Here is a 26,781-nt window from a genome sequence, read left to right on the forward strand (position 1 = left end):
ATGGCGGCGCTGGCCTACACCGGGGGCAAGCGGGAGATCAACTACTACTTCAGCGTGAGGAGCGCCAAGGCGCTGGCGCTGGGCGCCGTCCTGCTCCTCACCGCCTGCCACGCCGCCTCCCGCCGCTACCGAGGTGAGGGGGCGGCCGCGGGCGCTCCGCGGGGGCCGCGGCTGCCGGGCAGGGGAGGCGGAGCCCCGGTGCAGCCCCGGCGGAGCTCGGGAATCCGGGGCAGCGGGTCCCTCCGCCCGGGACAGCCGCCGCGGGCCGGGGCGGTGTGGGCAGCGCGGCGCGGCGAGTCGCTGGCTGCCGAGGGATGCCACCCTGGGGGACAGCGGCGGCGGGGACCCTGCCCGCGGGCCCGGCCGGGGGTCGCCGCAGGCCCGGCCGGTCGGGCGAGGCCCCGCGGAGCGAGGGGGGCGAGCGAGGCCGGCGGAGCTGCGGTGTTTGCGCTGAGAGCTCGCCGCAGCTCCGGGGGCCCGGCCTGCGGCAGGTGAAGCTGCAGGGGTAGAAAGTGACTTCTTCCCTGTCACTTGTTTCCGTACGGCATGATTAATGGATAATTACCTGGCAATTAGTGGTTAAAGTGTTAATTGGTACGAGATTTGGTATATATTGTTTTACTCTTTGAGCCACCGCCTCGAACACAACGAAACCAGCCGCTTTGGTGGATGAAGCGAAGTAAAGAGCTGCTTGGTTTGCCGTGCTGTCGGTGGCCGTGGACAGGATCTGGGGACCGAGCGGGCGTAGCTGTAGCTGTGCCGGCTGCGCACGGGCGCGCCTCGGCCGCGGGGCGCTGGGAGCTCTGCTCGCTCCTCCTCGCTACGGTTGTTTTGGTCCTGAAGCAGAGAACCTTGGCATGATCCGTAAATGCAAATGGAGCTGCTGAAGGAAATATTTGCTTGTTTCCGTGTCACGCTAAAAAATGTGGTATGTTTTTGTGGGTAAATGAAGACGTTGAGCTGTAGGGAGATGACCGCGGCTCTGCTGTTAGCACAGCTGGTGTCGTGTTCTAATACTTGGCCAGCATTCATGGGGGACAAGGCTGAGGCAGTTCATTGTGGAAATGGGAAAAGGGATAGGGATCTTTATGTTTACAGTTCCTTAGATTCACCTTCTAGCTGGCATGTCAGTAAATCTGATAATCTGGCTAGTATCACATTGGAAGACTTGGAAGCATTTACTGAATTCTAGTGTAGCTCAAGATGAGGTAACTGAACTTGCCTGTTGTACAGTGTTCCTTAAGGCACAAGGGAGTCACAGAACTAGACAGGAGGAGGGTGGCAAATTTTAAAAGAGGGATTGCAAGACTAAGAAAGCAGGGACTGACATATAAAGCGGGTTACCAGGAAAATAAAATATGCATAATTTCAGTATATGCTAGGAGAGTTAATGAGAGGGGTGAGTCTTAGATTACAAAATGGTGAGAATCTGCTGGTATTTATGTAAATTGATACAGTATGAGTATGAATTGTTACAAACATTTCAAGTTTTTTCACCTCAGGCTTTTAGTTTCTTGAAGCAATTAAAGGATAAGGGAAAGGTTTTCCCATAAGTGTTTAAAAGGTAGGAGGTTTAAAAGGTATGGAGTAATATTGAAAATAGATGTACCAGTTTGGGCTTCTATGAACATAAAATATTCAAAAGAGAAATTTAGAAAAGGAAGGTAAAAAAACTACAGACAAATTTTTAGGCTAGATAAAAGCACAGATGCTTTTATTGAAGATATCATTCTGCAAACCTGCAGTGATATCAAACAGCTGAAATTCAGGAAATGCCACAATACTTTTGGCAAGTAATGAAAAAACCAGAGGTTTTGACTGATAGTGCATGGCTGAAGCTCACTGGCACCTCGCTTATTCTCAGCGGTGCTGGTCACCCACTCTTAGGAGTGGTATAACAGAACTTGGAAAGTGTGTGCAGAAAAGCAACACAAATGGCAGAAGGATAAAGCAGCTTCTCTATGAGAATATTGAACTATAATAAAATTCTGTAGCCTGGACAGAAACCTAGTAACTTTGTGATGATCTCAAGTGTTAGGAATTATTGGGGGAAGGTAAATTGATTGTTACTGTGCTGTAACACATGAAGTACCAACTGACAAATTAAATTAGGTAATACGTTTAAATGACCACAAGAAAGCACTTTCTTTTACACATAAGACATTTTACACCAAGATTTTTATATAAAAAATATCCCAAAAAGGGTTATCCTGGTTTCCAGGGGGTGTATGAGGTAGGGCTGCAAATAGGTTCAAAGTTACCAGGCTATGAAAGCCAGGCTATATCATGTAAGGGATTGCTGTGTTTGTTGTGCTTTTATACTTTCCCTTTTGTCTGATTGTCATTACATGTAAAGGTTTTAGCTAATTCTGCCCACAGCCATGCAAGTACATATTATAGATAGGAGCAGCCTGGTGTACAGCCCAATCAAACATGCCTGTATAAAATTTACTTGCATGAAAAAATGCAGAATTGGGGTTGTGGAAGGTCAGATTTGTGTTCAGGAAGACTGTTGTACTTAGGGGTCAGCTACATTTTTTTTCAAAAGAATGTGAATAAAGAGAAGGTACAGACTGTCTTTAATTTGTGAAGAGTTAAGTGGGCTGAATGTCACATACTATCCAGTGAAGTTAGTGCTTTGTGTTTTTCAGTTGTTGTATTTCAAAGGTACAGTCCTAAAACTTTTTGGAAATAAGAATTTATTTAAAATTTTGCATTTTTAAAATCAACAGTAGTAGACTCTGTTTAAAACTACATTTTTTATTTTGAATAATAGAGAACAATTGAATTTCCAGCTCTTCGAGAGTATGCATTTTAGGGAAAGCTTTGTGAAACTTAGTCTTCTTTGGTGCTGAATGAGGACTTTGAGATTTCACAATTTCAATTGAATAATCATGATTTTGAGGAATGATAAATTAGAATAATGAGCATAATAAGACTGAGAAGAACTATACACTTTGTATAGCTATAATAGTGTGTATCTAAGTGAGCCTAAAAGTTGATGTGTTGGAAGTGTAATTTACGCAAAGAAAGGTTAAAAAGAATGGTCTGTGTTTCGTGTATACAGTGGCACTTGCAATTCTTTTTCTTAGGTTTTTGGATTGGGTTTTTTTTTGTTTGTTTGTTTTTTTTGTTGTTTGTTTGTTTTTTTCTTTTAAGAAAGATTGTTAAGAAGAAGTTGTGGTGTATTTAAATGAGCATAGTTCTTTGGCTGCTGTTTCATCTGCTGAAGCCAGAGTTGAGCATTTCTGGAGGCACTGTATGGTCTTTAATCTCTAATTTACTTTCTTGGCTGCTGTTTCACTTTTGTTTTATTCCCCAGCCTCATCTTTTCCCCTCATTTTCTACTGTAATGTTTAAAGGAAGGTATAAAATGTCAGTAATGGCCTGAATGAGTTTCAGGAGCTTTGTAAAGTTGCTCAGGGCAATAGTAAGATGATCAGTACCTAGAGCTGGGAAAGAAGGCATAACCCATTGATGTGAAATATTGTCTCCATGTTTGAAATTTTTCCAATGTGTGATGTATTTTATATATATATATATATATATGATGTATATATATTATGCATACAGTGAATGCATTGTAGGATGAATGATTGATCTATTTATGGGCAATTATTGTGGGAATGCCATGGAGTAGAGAGGTACCAAGCTTGGGTCATGACCTCAATATAAGGACACCCTCCAGTCTTAAAAATGTGATTGAGAAACAAGTGACAGCAGTCTACAAATCATGACAGACGTAAGTTCAGACTGCCTTGTCCCATGGAAGAACCAGAGAGTGCCCCAAGTAAATCTAGTAGAAACCATATTTCAAACAAAGGCAGATGATGCTTCAAGCATCAGGTCTGGATATAGAAAACTCTAGAAGGATTCTGTGGGTGCTAAGAACTTGAAGACTGTGTGTCCATTTCAGTAAATCCTTGGAATGAACATAGTCGGGAGAAAATTAGGCAAGAATATAATGTTTATTTGCCCTCTTCTTATTAATCTCTGAGCATCTGCTTTTGGCCCATGTTGAAGGCAGAATACCAGGCTAGACTGACCATTGTTCTGACCATGAATAACTGTCCTGATTTTCTTACCCATCTTTCTCAACAAGTTAATGGATGTCAGAGGGAGTCTTGATTAGTTGTGGATATTCTTTTGCAAAGTTCACTCTTAAATCACTTTGATACATCTCCTAGTTGTCATCATCTGCAAAGTGGTGGACTTCTTATCAGTAATAACTCTAAGCCGCCTCATTATCTAACTCACATTTCTTTTGTTTAGATAGTTTTTTTTTTTTATTCCTGACATTTTGTTTATGCAACTTACTTGAAATGACAGTTTACATGAGTTTGCAATTTTGAGAATCAGGGGTATTGTGTTGCCTGAAAAACAAAGTATGAGTTGAGCTTAATGAAGTGAAGGTTTCACTGAAGGTGTTAGGTATGGGCAGTGGTGCATTGTTTCTGCACAAGCTAGAACAAGTCCCTATCATTTCATTCACAACCATTTCCCTGTTTGTCAGTGCTCAGAAATGCCAAGTATGACAAAAATGTTGGAGAGCAACTTCTCTTGCAGTGAATGGTGTTCAGTTGTGTCCAGTTACAAAGCAGCAGAATATGACATGGAATTGGGAAGATAACAATCACTGATTTTATAACTGAGATATTTGAAATTTAACATGACCTGAAACATCAGCATCTGTAAAGTGATTAATCTTAATTGGCATAGAACTTATTGACTGGAAAAGATAAGTGCAGTTCATAATGATCAGCAAATTGATGTGTAAATGTGTGGTTTTTGGTTTTGGTGGTTTTTTTTTTGTTTGTTTGTTTTGTTTTTTTAATTAACCCATATCACCTGTTCTAAGGTGACCACATGACTGTATGTCTTAAATGAAGGTATAGCAGACTGGATTGCATACCTTGTGATAAGTTTTTGTGTTCTATACAAGATTCCGTGCATGGTGATTCTGTGTAGATAATTTTATTCAACAGGTGTATTCTTTAATTTATATTAGTGTATTCTGGATAGTAGATAGCAGAGTAAATTGGCCCCTCTTAGTGCCATTCTAAGTCACAACATCTTTTTGACAGCAGAAGTGGGATCACTAGCCACATTTTGTGGATAGAGGTGAGATTTTCAAAACAGCATTGTATAGTAAGTGAGAAGGCAACTTGCAGAAACTTGTGCAAGATGTATTTACAATCAGTTAAATTTGTTTACTGCTGTTGATTATTTCAATTTCTGGTTTTCAGATGTTGTCAAATTATTTTTTATAATAGCAACAGGGCTCTGTTTTACATTTCATGTGTCTGAATTCTAATCTTAATACAACATTTTAAAGGTGGTGATACATGTGAGTACCTTCTGTCCAGTGGGAGATTTCTTGGAGAAAAAGTATGGCAACCTCACAGTTGTATGATGCATAAGTATAAAAACAGGTAAGAAAACTCATGTCTTCTGTTCATTTGGAAAGAATGGTCATTGTTGTTTGACTGAAGCTGTAGTAATTGCAGTGTCATCTATTGTTCACTTTATATCTGATTCTCTAGGCTTTCAAAAATACATAGCATTTATCAAGAAGAAGTCTTTTCCAAGCACTTCATCTGTGTGTCTACAGAGTTTACCATAGCTGTATTTCTGTATACAAATACAAATAAATGTTGGTGTTGGAGGTACTGGCACAAGTTATGGAGGGCCACATGAGGCTACATTTGTCATTCTCAGATTGCTGACCTTATGTGTCAAATTGCAAGTAAAAATATCCCAAATAAAATTACCAATCACTTTTTTCATTTCACTTCACTAGTAAGAGAAGTATTTTTTTTTCAGTTACGCTGTATATTGCCATTTTGAAACTACAGTATTTGTAGCACACATAATAGGAAAACCTACTGATCTCATTAGCATTAGAGTTCATTTTCAATTCTATGCAAATTGCAATAAACTCTTTATTGATTCAGCGTGTTTAAAAAAATTATCATACCTTAGAGCTGGATGTAATGTTTAGAATTGTCTATATAGCTCTGTAGATTTTTCAGAATACTTCTTTCTAAGATGCATATTTTCTCTAACATTACTGTTACTGTTTTATTTTACAGTGAAGCAAAAAAATGCCTCATAGACAAACATGTTGTGTTTATAGGAGATTCTAGAATTCGACAGCTGTTCTATTCATTCATAAAACTGGTAAATCCTCAAGTCAAAGAAGAGGGAATTAAGGTAAGATAGCTTGTTTTGGTGATTGATTTTTGTTTTCTTTGTTCCCAATTTACCTCATAACTCTTGTCTAAGCTTCAAAAAAGCAAATTATACTGTTTGCTGGCCTAGCCATATGAAAGGAGAGGCACAGAAATGTCTTTTGAAGAAGAACAAGATTAGACCAAAATAGTTGTTTGGGTACAGATGAGGTAATTGTGAATCTGAGAAGAGAACTAGGAAGCTCAAGAGAAAGCTTGTGGCAGCCTGGGAATAAATTAATGAAGCTGACTTGTCCCATAGCAATTTATGCTTTGTATTTGGTTTCTTGATGAGAAAATGATTGCTCCTTTGTGTGTTTTTAAATAGTAGTAATTCATGCCTTCTAATTTGTCATTTAAAATGTCTGTTAAATTGCTGATCTAATCTGTTCATAAAAATCCTTGGGGCAATGACAGATTTCCAGGTCTAACTTGAAGCTTAAACTAAAAATAGCTTCAGGTCTTACCTTCTTTTCAATCAATGATGAAGAGCTATCTGAATTTTCTAAGGTGAAGTATATAAACTACAGCCAGGTGGAAGGATGATGAAAGGATTTAGGTGTATCATTTGGTGAACAGAATGCTGATTTATTTTGCTATGTGGTACTTCTTGGGCACATGTCTTCATAGATGTATGTAGATATGTGATGGAAAAGACACCTTTCACTTTCAACAGTACATCAGATTTGTTGATTATTTAGTCATTCTGTCAGTTAGAAGTGCAAGCTGGCAGCTTGTCCAGCATGCAGTCACTTCCACCTGTCAAAACAAGATATTTGATTGGCCCAAGAACTCTGGTTTTACTGCTCAATTGGTAAGGTCATTCTTGCTGCCCAGAAGTAATGGTGGGATGATAGAGTGATGTAATAGATTTTGAGTTGAGAGGTATTTTTGTCAAGTGTTATTGAAATCATGATCTCAGTTTGAAGAAGTACATTTGTGCTTATGGACCAAGACAGAAATTAATACTGTATTTAATAATTTTAAGGAGTGTTGTATATGCAAATCTGACTCCTTCCCTTTTTGGTTTCTTTCAGTTTTCACTCAGAAAATTTAATAATGCATTCTAGATTTTATTTGTTCTTGAGATTATTTTTATTCTTTAGTTAAAACTGTGTTGGTTGTTTTGTGTAAAGGAGATGGGCAGTTGAAAAGGATGACTAGAAAAAGGCAGTGTAAGAAAAGAAGGAGGAAAAGTTGTAAGTTTTTCTTATGTTGGGAGGCTAAATTTAGGAAAATATTTGATATCTTTGTAACTAAGTCAACAGAAAGCATTTCAGACTTTGTTGGCTAGATTGGTTCCAGGAAAAGCTACTGTTTATTTTAGTAGCTTGTTTTATCAGGAAAGCAACGTAAATATTTTGTGTGAGTACATTGACAAGTTTATACAAGAAAAAATCTTTTTCACTGAAGATAAATATTGGGTGTGAGCAAGTTAGTATAGGTATGTAAGTATTTTGTTTACATTCTGAAAGGTTTTTTTACTTTGTTTTTATTGTTTTGGCGTTTTTCTTGACAGCATGGAAATATCCCATTTGAAGATAAATCTGCTTCAATTAAAGTGGTAAGTTTTTATCTAGTGTTAAATTGCAAGCCATAATCATATTATAATTTAATACAATGTAATTGAAAATGCTGTCAGAGCTGAAAAGTTAAAATAAGGTTAAGACCATCAACATTCTTTATAAATGTTTCACAGATGTTTCACAGTGTATCTTAACATAGTGTATTTTAAGAGAATTTGGCATGGAGTACTTGTATTGTGGCTTAGTTTTGGGCATAAGCTCTGGAACTGTGTATAACTTCTGTCAGATCTTACCATTTGGTCTTTCAAAACATACCTTTTGGCAGGAAGTTTACTCTTTTCATGCTGTAAAAGTATGTGTCTGAGTCTTCCTTGGATTGTGGTAATTGTAATTGCCATTGAGTTTTCTATGCTATCCCAACAAGTATTCCTTCCACTGTTTTTGCATGGAGAAATACACACAGTGTTGATTATAATGTGGACATTTAAAAGAAGAAAACAAAGTACTTGAGGCTAGTTTTTCTGAAGGACTCTGTTCTTCTCTGCCCTGGCAATGGAAATGCTGTCCTCAATAGTTTTCTTTGCTTCCCATGACGGCTGTCAGCAGTGCTGGGATTGTGCTAGTCATGTATTTATTTATGCCCTGAAGAAAACTCATTCTCTATTCACCAAAACCAAAGAAGCAGTGTGTTTGCTGAGTTGTCTGAATGTGTGTTTTCAGTACTTGTTTGTATACATGGTTAAGATTTAGGGTACAGAATAACATTTTAGGGTGTAAGCCCATGGCAATTTAAGCATGTGCTGACCTACTCTGTTGGCCTTCACGGCATCTGCCTGTGTTTGTGCTGTAACTAGCACTGGTTAGCTGTAGAGTGTGTTTTTTCAGGAGTCAATTCACCCAAAATTTACTATGTAGGATTCCTTTTCAATCAGGTCTGATGTGGCTCATCATGTGGTTATCTGAATGCTGGAAAAGGTGGGACAGAACACAAGGCAGCACAAAGGGCCTGATGTATTGTGATTTTCATTGGGCTATCCTGACAGAATCACATGTTTAAAACTCCTTAACCACCAAGATTTGAGATGGCAGGCCTGGGCTTTTGGGAGGCGTCTGGTAGTTAATGTATTCCCAGTCTGTTGCTTCCTTGTTTTGATGCAGTGTTGCTCTTTGACATTATTGGCATGATAGCTGAATTTCCGTACTCAGACTGGTTGTGACCCAATAATCCAAATTTGGAAAATGCTTGACCATCAAAAGAGAAGATTACTGGGAACAAGTGGAGAGTTTAATTTTGCTCTTTCTAGTCATCACAGTAACTCTTCTATCCTTCAGCCTTTGCAGAGGACTGCGTGATTGCTCTCAGGTTCCACAGCCAAATAATGAATTCCCAGTACTCAAGTGAACTACCAAAATGTAGCAACCCAGGGGAGTGGAAGATAGAGATTTCCTCTGCACTGATAGTGTTTCAGTATTCTGTTACAAAGTTTCCTCACAATAGTGTCTGCATGTGTAGTCCCTGCCATTTCCCTTCAGCATGTATTTTTAGACTATTCAATTGTGCTTTCCTAAGGAGTAGCTAAATGCTAGGAGACACAAAAGCACTAGTCTAGACTGTCCTTCTAGATGAAAGTCGAGCACTGCTTCTGGCATCTAAAAGAATGCTGGAATGGCTATGTGTTTCATGGCCTTGACACTATGAGATTTAAACAGCTGATAATTTATGAAGTTGTAAGGTAAATTGTTAGTTTTTGTTTTCTTCTGAAAATTGTGATTTCATGCTGTCAATTACTTTGAGCTTTGGAGCAAAGAAAACCTGCTGGTAAAAATGTAGAAAACTGAGCCAAAAGCAAGTTCTGCTAAGTTATAGATGTGACCCTGGATTTATCCCTGCTTGCATTAGAAACCCAAGGACATCCCATTTGGCAGACATTAAAAAATTACCTTCTTGGTGAAATCCCATCACCTGAACTACAAATAAAAATTGGTTTCTCATTAGGGAAAAGTTTTGTGGGTTTCTTTTCCCCTTTTTTTTTTTTCCTTTGCTTTCTGTTTTCCATGCTGGAGTAAGATGTCAGACTTTTCATGCTAACTATAAGGAAATCACACTCTGAGCCAAATGCTTTTTCTTTACAGTTGAATTGATGGCAATTAATTTGGTCTTTTGCATTTTTTGGTTTTAGTCTACTGATTTCCTTTTAAGCTTGCAGAGTAACTCTGCCTTTATTTTTCAGGATTTTCTGTGGTATCCAGAAGTTAATGGCTCTATGAGGCAACGTATCAAATCTTGGACTGAGGTTTGTTTTAAGAGATCTTAAGTTTGACTTTAGTAAAGTGAAAAGGAGATGTTTACTGGTGTATATGTTTCTGGGTATCTCCTGGTCTTCCAAGGATGGCATCACTTGGACCTTAAAAACCCCTAAGCAAACTAGAAAAACCCTACTTCCTAGGAGCAGGTTAATTAATCCTATTAAGAGCTAAAAGAATTACAATCTGGTTTGGCATTTTACTTCCCCTGTGGCTGCAAGGACTCCACTTTAATGTGACCAAGTATTTTGATCCTTATGGTTCCATTCCAACTTGAGATATACTATGGTTCTATGATTTTGTATATATGTTAATTTGAGTGTTTCAGAGTGTATGGCAAAGGTAATTTACAAAGTTAAGAATTCTTTGATTTTATTTGTTTTCAATATCTCTCAATTAGCATACTAATTATTTTATGTGTTTCAGTTATGATGCAGGTTGTCATGTTATTCTATGTATAACTCTGACAACATGTAATACATTTACAGAATGGCAACTAATTTTTTACTGTTTCTTCCATTGTTGACCTTTTGATAGCCTGGAGTTATTTAGTAGTAGCTCACAGTGATTATTTTGCTGTCCTGTTGATCGTGCTTGCACAACACCTTCCATCAGAATAGCTGAAGTTATCATTTGGGGGTTTTTTTGTTTGCTTTTTGGTGGTTTTTTGGAGTTTATTTTGTGTTTTGTTTGGGTTTTTTTGTGGTTTCTATGAAAATTGAGAGCTGCTGATCTTCCTTGCTGTGCCAGGATAAAACTGGTACTGAAGTGCTCAGGACTTTTTATTTCCTTGTGCTCTTGTCCTTGTCCTACACAGAACTGTCAGACCTCTGGGATGACAATGGTCAGTGCAGCAGCTCTAACAGATGTTTGACAACGCTGAGACTGAGATAAAACATTCAATTGTGTTCAGATCTACAGTTTACTTGACTTAGGAGAGGATGTTCAAATAGCTGTTAAAGAGAACTTCTGTGCTAAATTATCAGGATTATAGGTGCTTATTAATACTTCATGCTTTTGTAGATTCTATTGCATAAAAATTCAGGTATATTACATATATAAGGTGCATGTTCTCTGTAATATATATGCAGTCTACTCTTTTGTAGCCATTAGCTGATGGGTGAGTCACAGTTAATTAAGATATTAGTCTTAATAATAAGTATAATTTAAGAATATTTTAAAACTATTTTTTTGTTTGTTTTGTAGGGTTCTGTGGCAAAACCTCATATAATTGTAGTAGGAGCTGCCACGGTAAGTTATACATACATAGAGGATTTTAGTAAAGAAATTCTTATAGGATAACTTAGGATAATGTTCTCAAGTTGGTTACATGATCAAGTTGTTGAACACAGTTTATAGTAAAATATCCTCAGCAAATTTGCTGTTACAAAAAATAGTTTTGAAATATCAGGTATGCTTTATTATAGCTATGTGATGTACAGGACTTGCTTTTTGTCACTAATACTAGTTAATAAGCATTAATTTTCCTTAACCTAGCTAATAAAGTGGATTTAGTTAAAAGCAAATTATTAAGTAAAATAAAGTATTTGCATACTCACTGAGGTATATTTTTAAAGCACCTGTTTCACCCAAAAACTTCTACTTTTGAGAATGGCCCAGTCCAGGATGGTCTCTTTCACCACACATATTTCTTTTATATATATAGTATGTATATATATGTATGAATATATATACATATTATACATATATGTATGTATATACATATGTGTGTGTATGTATATGTGTGTGTATATATATATATATATATACATACATGTGTATATATATGTGGGTGAAAACTGTAATTTTATGTGGATAATTCAACAACTAAAGAGGTTGGAGTTCTGGAATCTTGTTGCACTGAAAGATTCCACCACTATGCACTGCAGCATCACAATAAACAAGGCTGACAAGGACCAGAAAAGGTGTCCTTAACCCATCAGTTTGCCACCAGGCAGGACATTTCTACCTGTATTGCACTTGGCAAGAGTCAGCCAATTCTTTAAAACTTCCAGGGATGGAACTCAACAGGTCCCCTTAAATAGTCCGTTCTAGTAACAAAGTCGAGTCAAACAAATACTCATCTCATGATTTCCACATTTAATGTCCATTACTTCTAATATTGGGGATTTTGAATTAGGAAAGAATTAGCTAATATATTTTCATACCAGCTAAAATGTAAAGAGGGGGAAATGTGTTGCATTTAAAACAAAATCCTTCAAAAGCAGTTTGGTTTAGAGACAGTTAAGGCACTCTACCAATCGGAAAACTTCTGGGCATGCCCATCTGAGTATCAGTTTCCTCAATTTTAAGATGAGGTCATGTGTGTATGTAGACCTCCACACATTTCCTGAGACATGAAAAATTCCCCTTTTCCTTTAGGTGAACCTCTAAGTTCCCTTCCTCTGTAGGATCCACATAAATGTTTGAGCTTTAGGAATTGTAGTAAATGTAGAATATAGTTTCTCTGTCTGAGACTGTAGCATTTATTACTAGGATAAGTCATTGTATTTCATACAGAAAATGCCATTATATATGGATAATGTTCCAGCATGCAGAAGGCCAGGTTGCAAAACTACAGGACACTTAGGTAAATAATTCCCTTTACTCATATGTGTACATTAGCTATCGCTTGTTGCCTTTTGTGGACAGGAGGAGATAGAAGCTAACAATATGCAGGGGAGGTTCTGCTCTTTTTAACACTAGTGTATTTAGACAAAACATTTAATGTTATATCTAGAGTTGGACAAAGATAAACATTCCCTATTTTAAGGGACTTTCAAAAAAATAAAAGCTTCAAAAATCATACACATCATCAATCTCACCATAGCTCACACTGGTGTGGTAACCTGCCACTAGATTAAACTGGTATGTGCTTTTGGACTTTGCTGCACTTAGAAATTTACCTATATCTTTAACTTAACTCTTGGGTTGGTCATGCTACTTTGGCCTGGACATGTCTGTCTTAAACTGTCATGCAGTTGTCACCTTATAAATAGCAGTAAAGTCTTAAAAGCTGGAGGAGCTCCAGCACATACAGAAGTCAGGCTTGCTTATTTTGGGAAAAGGAGCTTCTCTGAGAATGTCACTACCATGTTCTGGTTCTTAATTCCTGACTTCCTGTTGTATGGAATGTGCTACTTTCTGTTAAATACTGTTGGTGTTTCAAAAGTAAGTATTTAGCTGCTGGTAGAAACTGCTTTTTTTTCCAATGTGAGTTCTCAGAGCAGCTGTATGTTATTTGGTTTCATGAAATATTACTTTATATTGAATAATATTTTCAGGAAGTGCATTAATCAGTGTGCTTGACTTATAATGAAATTTTTATGTAGCTATTTGGAGATAAATAGAGTTTGCTACATTTAGGCTAATTGTTTTGGTTTTGCTTTCTTTAGTTTTTACTAAGTCAGTAGAGATACATTAACATACAGATTCTGAATTTATTTCTTTATTTCTGCAGTGGTCTATCAAGATTCACAATGGCAGCAACGAAGCCCTTGCACAGTATAAAATTAATATCACTTCAATTGCACCTCTTTTGGAAAAATTAGCAATAAGTAGTGATGTTTACTGGGTCTTACAAGGTAAAGTAATGAACAGTAGGTAACAGTTTTTATCCTCACTGTCTGTTGAATCATTAAGTTGTAGGATATGGAAAACTTAATTCATACTGCTTACTTGCAGATTGAAATAGGTGTTGGTTGAACTTCAGTCTCTCCTTTCTTGCAATCTTAACTAAGATTTTACCTAAGTAGCTGCTACTACAGATAGAGATTTCAAAGCTCTACCAGGAAAGACTTTTGCCTTATGAACTCCTAATTCTTTGTTAGCTTCCTCTGAGACTCAACATGCCAGGTCTATTCTCCCTGTGCTGTGCTGCATACATACATCCTGGGAGTCAAGAGCACAGGTGCATGCAGCAGCAGTATTCCTGTGGTTTCATTCAGTTGAATTTTCAGATTATATTAATGACAGAAGAGGTTGAATAAGTGCATCCTCTGTGTGTGTCTAGAATTAATAGAAACACTCTTGAGAATGTGGAGAATTTAAGTCTCCAGAATGAAACTTGTTTCTCTGCACTGTGACGAGAAATGATGGCTCACAGTGAGTTAATGAGGTTTTTATTATGGCACCAAGCTTACATTGTTTTGCTTTTCTTCAATAGAAATAAAATATTTCCCTGTAACTGAGCAATGAGCTTATAAGGTAGAATGGTTTCTCTGCCACAGGACACAGTATTTTAGATTGTCATCACCTTAGTTAGATACAGAGGTGGATTTTGAGCCCTGTTAGCAATATACACAGGTATACCCTTACAGTCACATCAAAGTTCCTATCAAAGATGGCTCTAGAGATAAATCTGAATCAACAAATCAATCTCCCATTCCTTTTAAAACCATGCTTATTTATACCAGAAGCAGTTAGCTGTCAGACTTGCCCCACCATGGTATTGCTAGGGACCTAGTCCATTTACGTAATCTCTGAGCTCTTTAATGGCCCAAGTGGGAGGAGAAGCAGTGTGTACAGAGTTGTCAAGACATTGATTATCCAAACATAGGCATGAGGTACCTAAAGTAAATCAATCTGCATCTCACAGGTGTGTCACAGCAGGAGCTTTTCACAGGAACTTCAAGACCTCTGGCTGGCCTTTTGATCTAGAACCCCGTATAACTTTCTTTTAAGCTTTACGTAATTTCTGAAGCCTGTAAGCAATTAAGTCAACTTTTTTTTTTTCTGTAAAACTGAGTTTCTGCCATAAGTTAAACTGGAATCAACAGGAGCAAGTGGAATATGTTTATGGCCTATGACTTATGAAAAATGAGGAGCTGGTTTTTTTTCCACAGAAAAAAGAGGGTTTGAGAATTTTTTGTCATATGTCTATTCTGCTGCCTGTCTTGTGCCCTTTTTCCTTTGGAGTCTTTTCTTAGGAGATTCCATTGCTGAGAGAAAGCATAAGCAGCTCTGCACTCTAGCATTATGTGCTTTTCCTGGATTCAGAGAAATTAAACAAGCATTCATGTCTGACAAGAGCTTTCTAACCTACAACTACATATGCATTAATAGGGAATGGTGCTAAGAACATTTCATGATAAACAGCTCTGGTAACTATAGTGTTTATTCCTTGCTGTACATTTTTTCTGTACGATTAAACAATTGTGACCTCTTAAATGAAAGTAGCCCGGGCAACTTGAGCTAAGGAAACTCTTTGATAAGTAGAAGATTAATGTGTTCATTCTTTGTCCTTTCAAATTCAGATCCTGTTTATGAAGATATGCTGAGTGAAAGTCGGAAAATGATCACTAATGAGAAAATAGATGCTTATAATGAAGCAGCTGTTCGTATTCTGAACAGCAGCTCCCGAAATTCCAAAGCTAAAGTTAAAGTGTTCAGTGTATCAAAATTGATAGCACAGGAAACTATCATGAAGTCTGCGGATGGCCTGCATCTCCCTGAATCAAGCAGAGATACAGTAAGTGTTTTTATCACTGGTCAACATTAAAACTATTAATAGTAAAACAAGATCTCAGGTGAATGTTCTGAAACTGCAAAGAGTATGACGTAATGCGGACTGCCTTCGTCAGGGAATTTTGTTCCAAAAATTCCAGTGGGTGGGAGTGCTGTATTTTATAGGCATTTTAAAAAACATAATGGCAAACAGATTAGTGCATAACTGTTTTTAAATAGCTGTTAATCCACTAGATCTTTTAGATCCTGAATGCAAACTTCATGCTTTCATGTGTATGAAAGTATGTGAGTTAAGATGGCAATGACTTGTAAGTCATAGTGCTAAGAAGTAAGTCTTAAATTTTTCGCTATGTGTCCAGAAAATTTGGTTTGTTAAGGAGCATGAAGAAAATAAGACACACAGTATAGACCTCCCTGGTTTCATGGAGTGCCTCTGACTTTATTTCTTCTCGTTTACTAGCTAGTATGTGTATGCATGCAGTGAGCCTCTCTGAGCTTTTCAGCCTGCCCTTTTTGTGGAAGAGCTCTCCCATCATGTTGCTTCATGGTTCCATTCCTTTGCTGGTTTAAGTTGCTTTTAAGTACTGGATGAACTGCATGTCATCTTACCACGTGTTTCAGTCTCACTGTCATGTTTTAGAGACTTGCATTACTGTGCCCCTTTTAAACCCAAGTTTTTGACCTGTTTTTTATCTATAGACCTTCTACAACCTGTAGAGAGAACCCTCCTGTTCTAAGATTAGCCATTTTTGCTTGCCTCTAGAAGCTCAAGTATTTTTTGTTTGGAAGAAGTATTTTGACTGGACTGTTGGATGCAAGTGGATATATGGTGGGAGTGGAAGATTTTATTTTTGTAATGATAAGGGAGAATTGCATGTCTTATATCAGCACATGATGCAGAAAAAAATTTCTTTTGATGGAAATGTTAACTTTTTCATTAGAAATTAATTACCAGAACGTCTCTGTTTTTTTTTTCACAGAATGCAATGATTCTTATGAATGTCTACTGCAATAAAATAATGAAGCCCATTGATGGCTCCTGCTGCCAGCCTCAGCCTCCACTCACTCTGATACAGAAGATAGCTTTCTGTTTTTTTATTTTGTCCATTATTGGATATTTAATTATCAGCTTAATTCATCGGAATAGTTATCGGAAGAACAAGTCATGCACTGATTTGGAAAGTGGAGAGGAGAAGAAACCTGCCATCAACACATCTAACGTTTCTACTTTAGAGATGCTCTTACACTGCTTTTGCAAACTTGGTCTAATCATGACCTATTTTTATCTATGTGACAGAGCAAATCTTTTCATGAAGGAAAATAAATTTTACACACATTCATCTTTCTTCATACCAATCGTCTATATCTTGGTTTTGGGGGTATTTTATACTGAAAATACCAAAGAGGTAAAGATCGCCTTGACATCCCACTTAAAATGTTGTTTCCCAGTTTGCATGTAAAATAACCAATTTCTAAGTATTCAAGGTTAATTTTTCAAAGTCAGTATAACTCACCTGCAAAAAATGCCTTCTCAAGCAGTATAATGTTTGCATTGCAATAGATACAAAGGCTTTTTGAAGCCATATGGATGTCACCACTTTAGTCATTCTCACTCTTTCAAACTGGAATTGATCAAAGCTCAGCTAAGAGAGAATTTAAATCATGTTAAATCTGTGCCCACTAGACAAGAGTTTTGCAGTTGAGACCCTTTACCCATAAAGTGGTTTATTATTTTGAACATTTTCTCCTCATTTTGTAGATGTTCCTTGTTCTTTTTGGAATAGCAACACTCTTGTTTTGTTTTGCATTAGACTAAAGTGTTAAATAGAGAACAGACTGATGAATGGAAGGGCTGGATGCAACTTGTTATTTTGATTTATCATATCTCTGGAGCAAGCACTGTAAGTGATTTGGTTTTCTTTTACTTTTAGGAGGAATGCAATTTGTGTATGTTATTTCAAAAGAAAGATAGTGTTAATGGGCATTAGAACTGAATAGAATGAATAAATAATGCTATTGTTTCTGTAGTTTTAAACATGGTGTTAGTAGACTTAGTTTTTCTAAGTGTATAATTGATTGATAAAAACATTATATGTGTTACTTGACCGGTGAAAAAAGTGTTTACACTATGTAGAGGATTAATTATTTTATTTTATAGAATAGGACAAGTGTAGAGCAATAAATAGAAAGAAAATATTTTAACATCAGAGGTTAGGACACCAAAAGAGCTTAGTAAGAAACAGAGCAGTGTACCACGGTGTTTCTTAGTTAAATATGATTTACTACAATGCAGAAATAGCATAAAATAGAGGGGGGAAAGGAAAGCCAAAAACATTCACCTTTGTAAAAGCTACTTTATTTTTCTCAACAGTTTTTGCCTGTGTACATGCACATTCGAGTTCTGGTTGCTGCGTATCTGTTTCAAACAGGTTATGGGCACTTCTCATATTTTTGGATAAAAGGGGACTTTGGTGTATACAGAGTGTGTCAGGTAAGAATATCTACCTGCTGTTTTTATAAATAAATTTATCAGATAGCAAAGTATCCATAATATATCCATACTCTCTAAATAATGTGATATCAGATCACTTTACCAAGGTTTAAACAATAAAAATGGCTGTTGTGTCTATGTAATCTGATCTGTTTAATTGGTACTGTTTATCTAATACAAACTTAAACCATATAAATGGTACTTGATGTAGTATTACCCGGTGCTGGGGGCGGGCGGGTCCCGCAGAGCTGCAGGAGGGCTGGGGGTGATGGCAGAGCTGTCCCGGGGGAGAGAGAGATGGAGAGAGAGCTCTCCGCTCACGGTGTGGGTCCTGATGCTCAGCAGAGTGCTGGATGGTGGCAGGTTACAGTGAGAAGACAGCAGGGCAGGGTCTGACAGCAGTGAGGATGGCTCCCGGTGCTGGGATGGCAGGGATGGGGCTGAGGCAGTGATCGTCCTTCTCGTCTGAACTCCGCGGGGAAATGGGCTGAGCCAGAGCCTTCCATCTGCTCTTCTGGATGTTTGGATATCGAGGGGTTTCCCTCTTCTCTCCCCTCCCCCTTGCCACCAGGGCCCAGTCAACAGGTATCTTAGCATGACAATGGGGAAAATTCCACAGAGGGAAAAGGGAAAGAACCAACCCCCAACATATACCTATCTTTTATTGCTGTTAAGTCTTACATTGTCCTGTAACTCAGGTCATTGTGCTTATTAAACATGTGTTTGCAGCCTGGTAATGGCATTACCCTGCCTTTAACTGAGTTAGCCCAGGTAGCTGTGGGGGTGAAAGAGAGACATTAACAGCATCCAGCAACTGGAGCACTTGGCCCCAACCTGGGAAATAGTCAGAAAAATAGTCAGAGTTAACCTTATTTTCATTGCAATCTCTACCCAGGCAGGTTAGGGTCGGGCAGGTCCAGAATCACATAATCAGCCCTCAGTCTTACATTGCCCTGCTGCTGTTCCTTGTGCTCTATCTGTGTTTCAACTGAAATACAGTCAGCATGTGAGATGTCAAATACATTGATATTTTTGTATAGTGCTAAAGGACCATGTCCTCATCTTTCTCAGTTTTGCCTCACACTTTATGTATCCTCTGTCTTCTCCCCCCAGGTTTTATTTCGTCTCAATTTCTTGGTTGTGGTACTGTGCATAGTGATGGATCGACCTTACCAGTTCTACTATTTTGTGCCATTAGTAACTGTCTGGTTTATGATCATTTATGCCACCTTAGCTGTATGGCCTCAGATTGTCCAGAAGAAAGCAAATGGTAAGATTTTTTTTTTTTTCTGCTATAAAACATTTGCATGTTACTATAGTGATAATCATACAGAAATGACATTATTAGTAGATCTCAGTTTCTATGTTAGTCAAAATATGCTAAACAGCTGCTCACAGAAATACAGTTTGTTATAGGTGAGTTAGGTCAGTTGAAAAATTTAAGAGCTGATGACTAAACTCTGCCTCTGGTAACAGTCAGATGAGGATACTTTTTGATTAGGTTTTGATCATCAGAAATGTGTTTTGCCAAGAATTGTAATTTTACTGAATGGAAATGAAAACCATAGGTTGCACTGTCTGTGCTGCCTGAGGCTGTCTGTCGTGTGCTCGGGGTGCAGTGTGAACAGAGAGTGGACTTTCTCGTTCTGTGTTGCCAAGGTGTCTGTCCATTTTGAGCACCAATTCTGCCTTAGCTGGTCAAATAAGAATGTGGAGCTTGCTATCCTAATACCTTAGATTAAGTGAGCTATCAGAAGTATGGCATGTGGTACAAATATTTTAAATAAAAATTGAAGTGAAATCCCAGTTTATGAGTTGGTGTTCATTAAAAAGCTGTAAAGCCTGTTGTAAATGCTTATTATTTCATTTGCCTAAATTAGAACTAAAACCCTAAGAGCCTTAAATCCTCATTCCCTATTGATGGAGGAAGATCCCCATTTTATAGCCTGAAGATATGACAATGAAATTTACCAAATACATGCCAGGAATAGATGCTGCAAAAATAGACTTAAAGAGTAGTTTTACAAGCTATTTCAGAGGCAAATATCTTCAATTTTTTTTTTTTTCTACAAAGACACTTCTCTTCCAGAAACAGAGAAATTACTCTTGTGTACTTTGGAGCAATAGTGTACTGTGCAACTAGAAAAATCTTTCATTGATAATATTCAGTTGTTTATGACCCTGTTTACAGCTGCCAATTTATATGGCAGGAATGGGGGATGATCTCTGTTGTGATGTTGAGGCTTGGGTAGAGCTTAATATCAGTTGACAGCTTTGAGGAGTAGTTTCTCAGGCTTGTTTCAACAAGATACTTGTCCTTAATGACCTGCATTTGAACTTTGGACTAAAACTGGTATCTCAAAGTTTAATAATATTTACTCATTTCATGTAACAAAAGCAGGCATTTTTATGTATATATTTGTTTACATTCACCTAGAATAAGGACAGCCTGTGCAGAGTGTTTGGGAAAGCAGAAGTTTTAAAAGAGTGTTTCTGTTTGAACACCTAAATTCTCTTCTTCCTGCATCTTGTTCCTGTCTATGACATGATGATTAGTTTGGGCTTAATAGCTTTTCAGTTGCTGTGAATGTTTATTATGATGGCATAAAGTAAAATTTAAATGTAGGTAGTTATAAAATATTGCTGGTAATGGTTGAATATTTATTTATGAATGGATCTATTACAAAGTATAGCTGTACTAAATAATTGGCAGTTATTATTTAATGTACCCTGGGGTTTGCTATTGGAAAATTAATGACAGTATAATGATTAATTTATTTATTTCTTCCCCAGGGAACTGTCTATGGCACTTTGGCTTACTGCTGAAACTGATTTGCTTACTGACATGTATATATTTTCTGTCATATTCTCAGGTTTGTAAATCCTGACTATATTTATCCTTAATGACCTAAGAGTGTATTATTACCTGTCTCTACTTTCTGATGTGCTCATAACTTGTGTATTTTCTCCAGTATCATAGATACAGAAGGAAAAAAAAAAGGGGGACATTTTGATTTCTTCTCATATTTGAATTGTGTGGGTGTGGGTGCTGGAGAAACCCATAACTGTGTGTCGTACTCATTGATTTATGTTTGACATATTTTCAATGTGCTGCTGCGAATGTAGTAAATACAAGGGCCTGTGCTTTGGGTCTGGGGTGGGGTTTTTTATGTGCTTAGAGTTACTGGTTTTGCCCCCACGTGGGGACAGGTATGGTGATAGGGTGATAATGAAGTTCTGTGTCTCTTAGAGACCTAGTGTTGGCTTTGATACCACATCAAAAGATTGGTTTTCAGGCTAAATTAGTGAATCCCTGCATGCTGTAAGAACAGCTGACACAAGTCAAGGCAGAGTTTGTCACTCCAGGATCAACGTGGGGATTGTGTAGTTTTAATCCCTCACTGGTTTTTGGCCAGTTGAACTGTAGTCTTGGAGTGCATATTCCTTTTCATAACCTGGGGAGTGCATATTCCTTATCACAGCTTTTCAGTGGACCTCTCCCTTTGAGGAGCAGTACAAAAGCAGTGCAAACATCTTAAGGGGAGGCAAAACTCAAAAAACTCAAAACTCACATGAAGATTTTTTTTTTGTTGTTTCGTTTGTTTGTTTTTTGTTTGTTTGTGAGGGAAAGGCTTCTAAGGAGTCCTGCTATTTTTCTAGTGCCATGTAGCTAGTGAAATAAGGGTAGAATAATATTAAGCATGTTATTGATTTCAATTTAGTAAATACGGTTGACATCAGTGTTAATGCTTTTTCCATGTTTGTCTTTTACAGGGTGCATTTGAGAAGATATTTTCATTTTGGCCATTGTCCAAGTGTTTTGAACTGAATGGGAATGTCTATGAATGGTGGTTTAGGTGGAAGCTGGATCGCTATGTATGTAACATTTGCATAATTTCTTGCTTGTCTTTTAAATGTATGTTTAAATTTGTGGGAAGAGAGAGGGTTGTTTTCCTTCCCTCCAGAGAAGACAGGAGTTTTCCCCAGTGTTTAATAAAGGACTAAGGTGCACCTACTTTAGTTCTGAAAATGTCTATCAAAGCCTTGCTTAAAAGATGGAGGTTGAATTATTTGCTTCTGGATTTAAAAAAAATGAAGTATAAAGTATCCTAGATCTGTCTTTTCTCAAAAATTTTACTGTGAAAATTTAACACCTATAGCACTTCAGGCTGTTGAAATACAAGGAAAATTAGTGTGGTAGCTTTCTTAATAATACTTTTTGGAAGTTGTACCAATTAAGGATATGTTTCTTTTAAGGTAGCATTTCAAACATTAAAGTCAGGGTCTTGGTGCCCAAACCCCAATATGTACTCTTGCACATATTTTTAAATTGTTTTCCACTGGGAAAGCGCTCTCCTTCCAGTTATTGACCCTGCAGTGTGGGGGAATAGAACAGGGAGGCATTGGTCTTTTTTCCTTTCCTTCTTGGCAAAGGTAAGTGGAGTTTCTAAGATGGAAGCCTCTGTGTGCTAAACTTACCCTCAATGGGATTGATCACACCTGTGTCCCCTGGGGCCTCTGGGAGGTGAAGTCTGGGTCACAGGGCACTGTCACTCCCGGGGCTGCCCAGCAGCAGCAAACCCTACCTGCCAGCCCACCCTTGCTGTGGGCTGCTGTGAGCCCTGTGGGTTGGGTGGCGCTGCTGAAGAGCAGAGCTCAAAATAAATGCAGAGGACAAGCACTGCATGGGGCTGAAATGGCCTCATGTTACCAGCTGATGAGAGCTTGCAATAAGATTGTAAAACACTGTTAAAAAATTGTCTGTGAGAGAGGGATGCACTTGTCCTGCTTCTTGGATGTTTTCACCTGCCAGTTTGGGAGAAAGCCAGAGACTTGCGGTTTTTCCCCAAAGCCTTTTTCAGTGGTCGCATAGATAGCAGAGGGGACAGTAGGTACTTGAAAGCTTCTTGAAATTTCATTGTCTTGCCTTTAATGCTCTCTGAAGCATTAGTAAAAGTTCTTTGTTTGTAGGTTTTGAGTTGAGTTAAAAATGCAGTTTATGACTACCTTGTGTAGAAGGTCTGGTTTTGTTTGCTTCAGTAAATCTGGGAAAGGACCATTTGAAACACAGCTGTAGAACTACTTTATCTGGTAGCATTTCTATTAAGTGTTTATACCTGAAGTACTTGTAAAAGCCATGAAATATTAATTGCATTCTGTTTGTCTTTTACAGGTGGTTTTTCATGGGATGCTGTTTGCTTTTATTTATCTGGCATTGCAGAAACATCAGATGATATCAGAAGGAAAAGGAGATCCTCTTTTCTCCAACAGAGTTTCAAATGTTTTATTATTTATTTCAATTGTGTCCTTTTTGGTAAGTATCTTTTATAGCCTAGTACAATCAGGTTTGTAAATATCTGAAAAATAAGTTTTCTGGAGTTCTTGTTTAGTCAATATTATCTAATGCAAACCTCAAAAAATCAAATCTTCATCTGGAGATATTTCAGCTGGGTTTTTCTGTACAGCTCTATCTACTCACTAAAATATTTTTCTGTGCAGTCAGACATAGATGAAAACATTACTATTCTTTCAGTTCATTGCAAAAAGAAAATTGGATCATAAAAATAACATCTTATTAGCTCTTAGCTCATATCACCACAATTGATTGTTTGTCTATTTTTGATGAAAAAAGTTGTATTAATAATTATTCATCAGATAAGTTTTCGTCAGTTGCAAAGAATTTGAAAAAACCACGAAACTTCAGTCACGTAGCTTTTTTTCCTTAATGTCCCACATCTTAGTGAACCAACTAATACTAAAGCAATTCAAAGTATCATACTCTTATTTAATTTTTAAATGTTACATGTAATTGCTACACTGACTAATTTTTAATATCTTTTAGACCTACTCTATTTGGGCTAGTAGCTGTAAAAACAAGACAGAATGCAATGAGCTACATCCCTCTGTTTCTGTGGTGCAGGTAATTATTGGTCCTTTTGAGTACAGTGCTAGAATCTAGTCTGTTCTTATTGAGCTTTTTTTAAAAAGTATTTTTAAATATATTTGTGCTTTTGCATGGAATGCCAGATATTGAGCTTTGTTCCTGTGTCAGAAAGTGAAAAAGAGTTCAACAACATTAGTCTGTTTTTCATTGCCTTCAAGCACTGAAATTGAACACTGTGACTGTGGTTTAGATTTATCTGGGTGTCCTTAGTGTTGGTTTCATATGCACCATTTAAATCCAAACCCAACTTTTGACTATTTGCATAGCAGTTGAAAAGCAAAAAGCTGTGGAAGAGAAGAAAGGTGTAGAAAAGCAGGAGTGTTTGGGAGGTATTAGTGTAGGAAGCAACCTATGATCACTTCCAGGCAGAGAGAGGTGGGCCACAGAGCCATGCTCCATGTTTTTCTTAAATTTAGATGTTCCTCTTGCTGGGTCCCCTCCCCCACTATACCCCAGCTGTCTCATTTTGTGCCCTGTTACTTTTCTTGTGAATTTGTCCTGCTGTCGTGAGGGGCAGCAAGAGGGACTTAATTTTTTCATATTATTTTGTCCATCTTGACACCCTGTCTTTAAAAATTGAGGATTAACTCAGATTTGTGGCCACCTTCATTTTAGGCTGGCATGGTGTAACATGTTTTGTGACCATGCCTAGGAAGCATGTAGTAACACCTGTCAGCATCAAGGCCATGATTCTACTGGAGATGTAAATGTGACCTGCTATGCTGTAAGAATGTGTGTACAGTATTTTTCTTTTCAATACCTACTTTGTAAAGTATAAACTGCATGGATTTTTATTTTTGTTTGGTTTATATTTTTATGAGCTTTTAAGGAAAATTAAATGCATGATGCACTTCACTTAGTGCAGTGAAAATGGATACGCCTTTTATGTGTTCATTTGGCTTGTCATCCACAGTCCCTTTGTTTTACTTTTTTTCTTTTTGCTTTTTGTTTTTTAAAGATTTTGGCTTTCATCCTCATCAGGAACATTCCTGGATATGTCCGATCTGTGTATAGCTCATTCTTCGCCTGGTTTGGCAGAATTTCTTTAGAGGTAAGTAGAATGACCAGAAGTACAGTGAATTAAACTCAAAAATGTAAGATGGGGGTATTGACTAGATTGGACTGTAACACACAGAGAAAGCATTTATGGGCTTACTAAATACCATGCTGTCATGTTTGACTCTTAGCATTACATCTTTTGTTGCACTTAAAAATCATGGCTGAAATAGCAGGCTCACAGTACCAAGCTTAATTCTTGTGCTGTTTTAGGGATGGGGTGATTTAGGGTTATGAGATTGGGGATTAAATGCTGGGGTATGCTGTGAGGTATATGCAGTTGGAAGATAAAAATTTAGGTCAGTTGAAGAATTTGCATGAATTATACTTACTAGTGTAAGTGCATGTATGAATGTGTTTGCCCTAGAAAGCTTTTTGTGACTAAGAAAGAAATGTACCATTACAAATAAATCCCTTCTTAATGCAAGTGTTACGTTGTTCCATTGAGTGTGTAATTTGAAACAGTAGGAATTACCTTGCTTCTCATTTTATTTGCTGTTTAGTGGTATTAAATGTGACATTTTATTCTATTACTAAAATATATTTCTAAGAGAAACTCATTGCAATATAGGATGGATGCAGTACAGGATTTTGTGGGTTTTTCACAGGACTGCATTTGTCTCTTTCAATTCCTGCTGGGCTTTAGGTGCTGATCAGCTCTAGGGAGCTGTGCATTCATCAGCAGGTGAAGCATTCTCTCTTATTTGCAGGCATGTCAGTTCAGACCCTCACCAGAGAGACAGTAACTGAGGGAGGCAGATTCTTCCCTGCTCGATGGAATGTGTCCAATGCTCCCCTGAGCTGTATTTGGTTAAGGGCCAAGCAAACCCATTTCACTGTGTGATTTAACAAGCTCATGATTTTGTTCTGTAGCAAAGATGTGGAAAATAGCTTATAACTTAAGCAGAAGTGTGTCAGTTGATGCAATAGTAATAATTATATGGTTTTTGGTAAGTAAATTTTTTTACATATGTAAGTACTGTTAAACACTTTTTTTTTTCTTTTAGCTTTTCATTTGCCAATACCATATTTGGCTGGCAGCAGACACTAAGGGGATCTTGGTGCTCATTCCTGGATATCCAATGTTTAATGTTCTTGTCAGCACTTTCATATTTGTGTGCGTGGCACATGAGATTTCTCAGATCACTAATGATCTAGCACAGATTGTGGTTCCTAAAGATAACTCAACGCTGCTGAAGAGGTTGCTATGCATAGCTGGATTTTTTTCTGGACTACACTTCTTCTCAGCAATGCAAGATCAGTCAAAGCATTAACTTAGAAACTTTCTTCGGGTTTACTTTGTGTCTGCCTGAACAAAAATTCTCAACTGGAGGTACAAGAAGACATTTAAATTAAGCGTGTGGAAAATGTATATAGTGGAAATGTACATATTTTGTGTGGAAATAGCCTTCTCAAACAATCTGAGAAACAAAAGTGCGCTGTACAGAATTGCATGTGCAAATGAGTCTTTTCTACTGGATGTTTGTTTCTGTTTACATATCTGTTGGAACGAGACACGAGGCAGTGCAGTGGTTGAGCAGTACCACGGGCACATGACGGGGTTTGGCCGGCACTGGGCGAGCCCAGGGCGCGGAGCAGGCACTGCCATCCTGGGCAAGGAGCGTGCCCAGCACAGCCGGGAGCCTCGGGAGCCTCGGGAGCCTCTGGAACCGCTGCCCGCGGCTGAGGCAGCGACACCGGGGCACGGCTCCGAACAAAGCGGTAATTTGCTGGTTAGGAATTAGTGGTTGGGGTGGAAATAGT

The 26,781-nt window shown here is 37.9% G+C and overlaps 1 protein-coding gene across 2 annotated transcripts; it reads left to right on the forward strand.

Annotated features, from left to right (window-relative positions):
- CASD1 (CAS1 domain containing 1) lies at positions 1 to 26,572 on the forward strand. 2 transcript variants are annotated; one of them, XM_062495007.1, is made up of 18 exons: positions 1 to 133; positions 5,336 to 5,432; positions 6,093 to 6,213; positions 7,750 to 7,794; positions 9,988 to 10,050; positions 11,267 to 11,311; positions 13,521 to 13,644; positions 15,316 to 15,530; positions 16,507 to 16,932; positions 17,338 to 17,427; positions 17,898 to 18,017; positions 19,131 to 19,287; positions 20,811 to 20,890; positions 21,792 to 21,893; positions 23,191 to 23,331; positions 23,860 to 23,937; positions 24,920 to 25,012; positions 26,025 to 26,572. In XM_062495007.1, exons 1-18 carry the CDS (start codon positions 1 to 3, stop codon positions 26,289 to 26,291), a joined length of 2,397 nt encoding a protein of 798 aa, XP_062350991.1. In that variant the 3' UTR covers positions 26,292 to 26,572. The 2 variants fall into 2 exon arrangements, with proteins under 2 accessions (XP_062350991.1, XP_062350999.1); XM_062495015.1 differs by lacking the exons at positions 1 to 133; positions 5,336 to 5,432; positions 6,093 to 6,213; ... (2 more) ...; positions 11,267 to 11,311; positions 15,316 to 15,530 and having other exon boundaries at positions 13,624 to 13,644.
- The last annotated feature ends 209 nt before the right edge of the window (positions 26,573 to 26,781 follow it).

Source organism: Cinclus cinclus, chromosome 1 (assembly GCF_963662255.1).
Source record: "Cinclus cinclus chromosome 1, bCinCin1.1, whole genome shotgun sequence".
In the NCBI taxonomy this organism is placed as follows: domain Eukaryota; kingdom Metazoa; phylum Chordata; class Aves; order Passeriformes; family Cinclidae; genus Cinclus; species Cinclus cinclus.

Bases quoted from the DNA above. Each gene is read 5' to 3' on its own strand.
- CASD1 (XM_062495007.1), top strand. From the start codon at position 1: ATGGCGGCGCTGGCCTACACCGGGGGCAAGCGGGAGATCAACTACTAC. The intron at 10,051-11,266 runs GTTTGTTTTAAG...TTTGTTTTGTAG, and splicing joins GTATCAAATCTTGGACTGAG to GGTTCTGTGGCAAAACCTCA. The intron at 19,288-20,810 runs GTAAGATTTTTT...TTTCTTCCCCAG, and splicing joins TGTCCAGAAGAAAGCAAATG to GGAACTGTCTATGGCACTTT.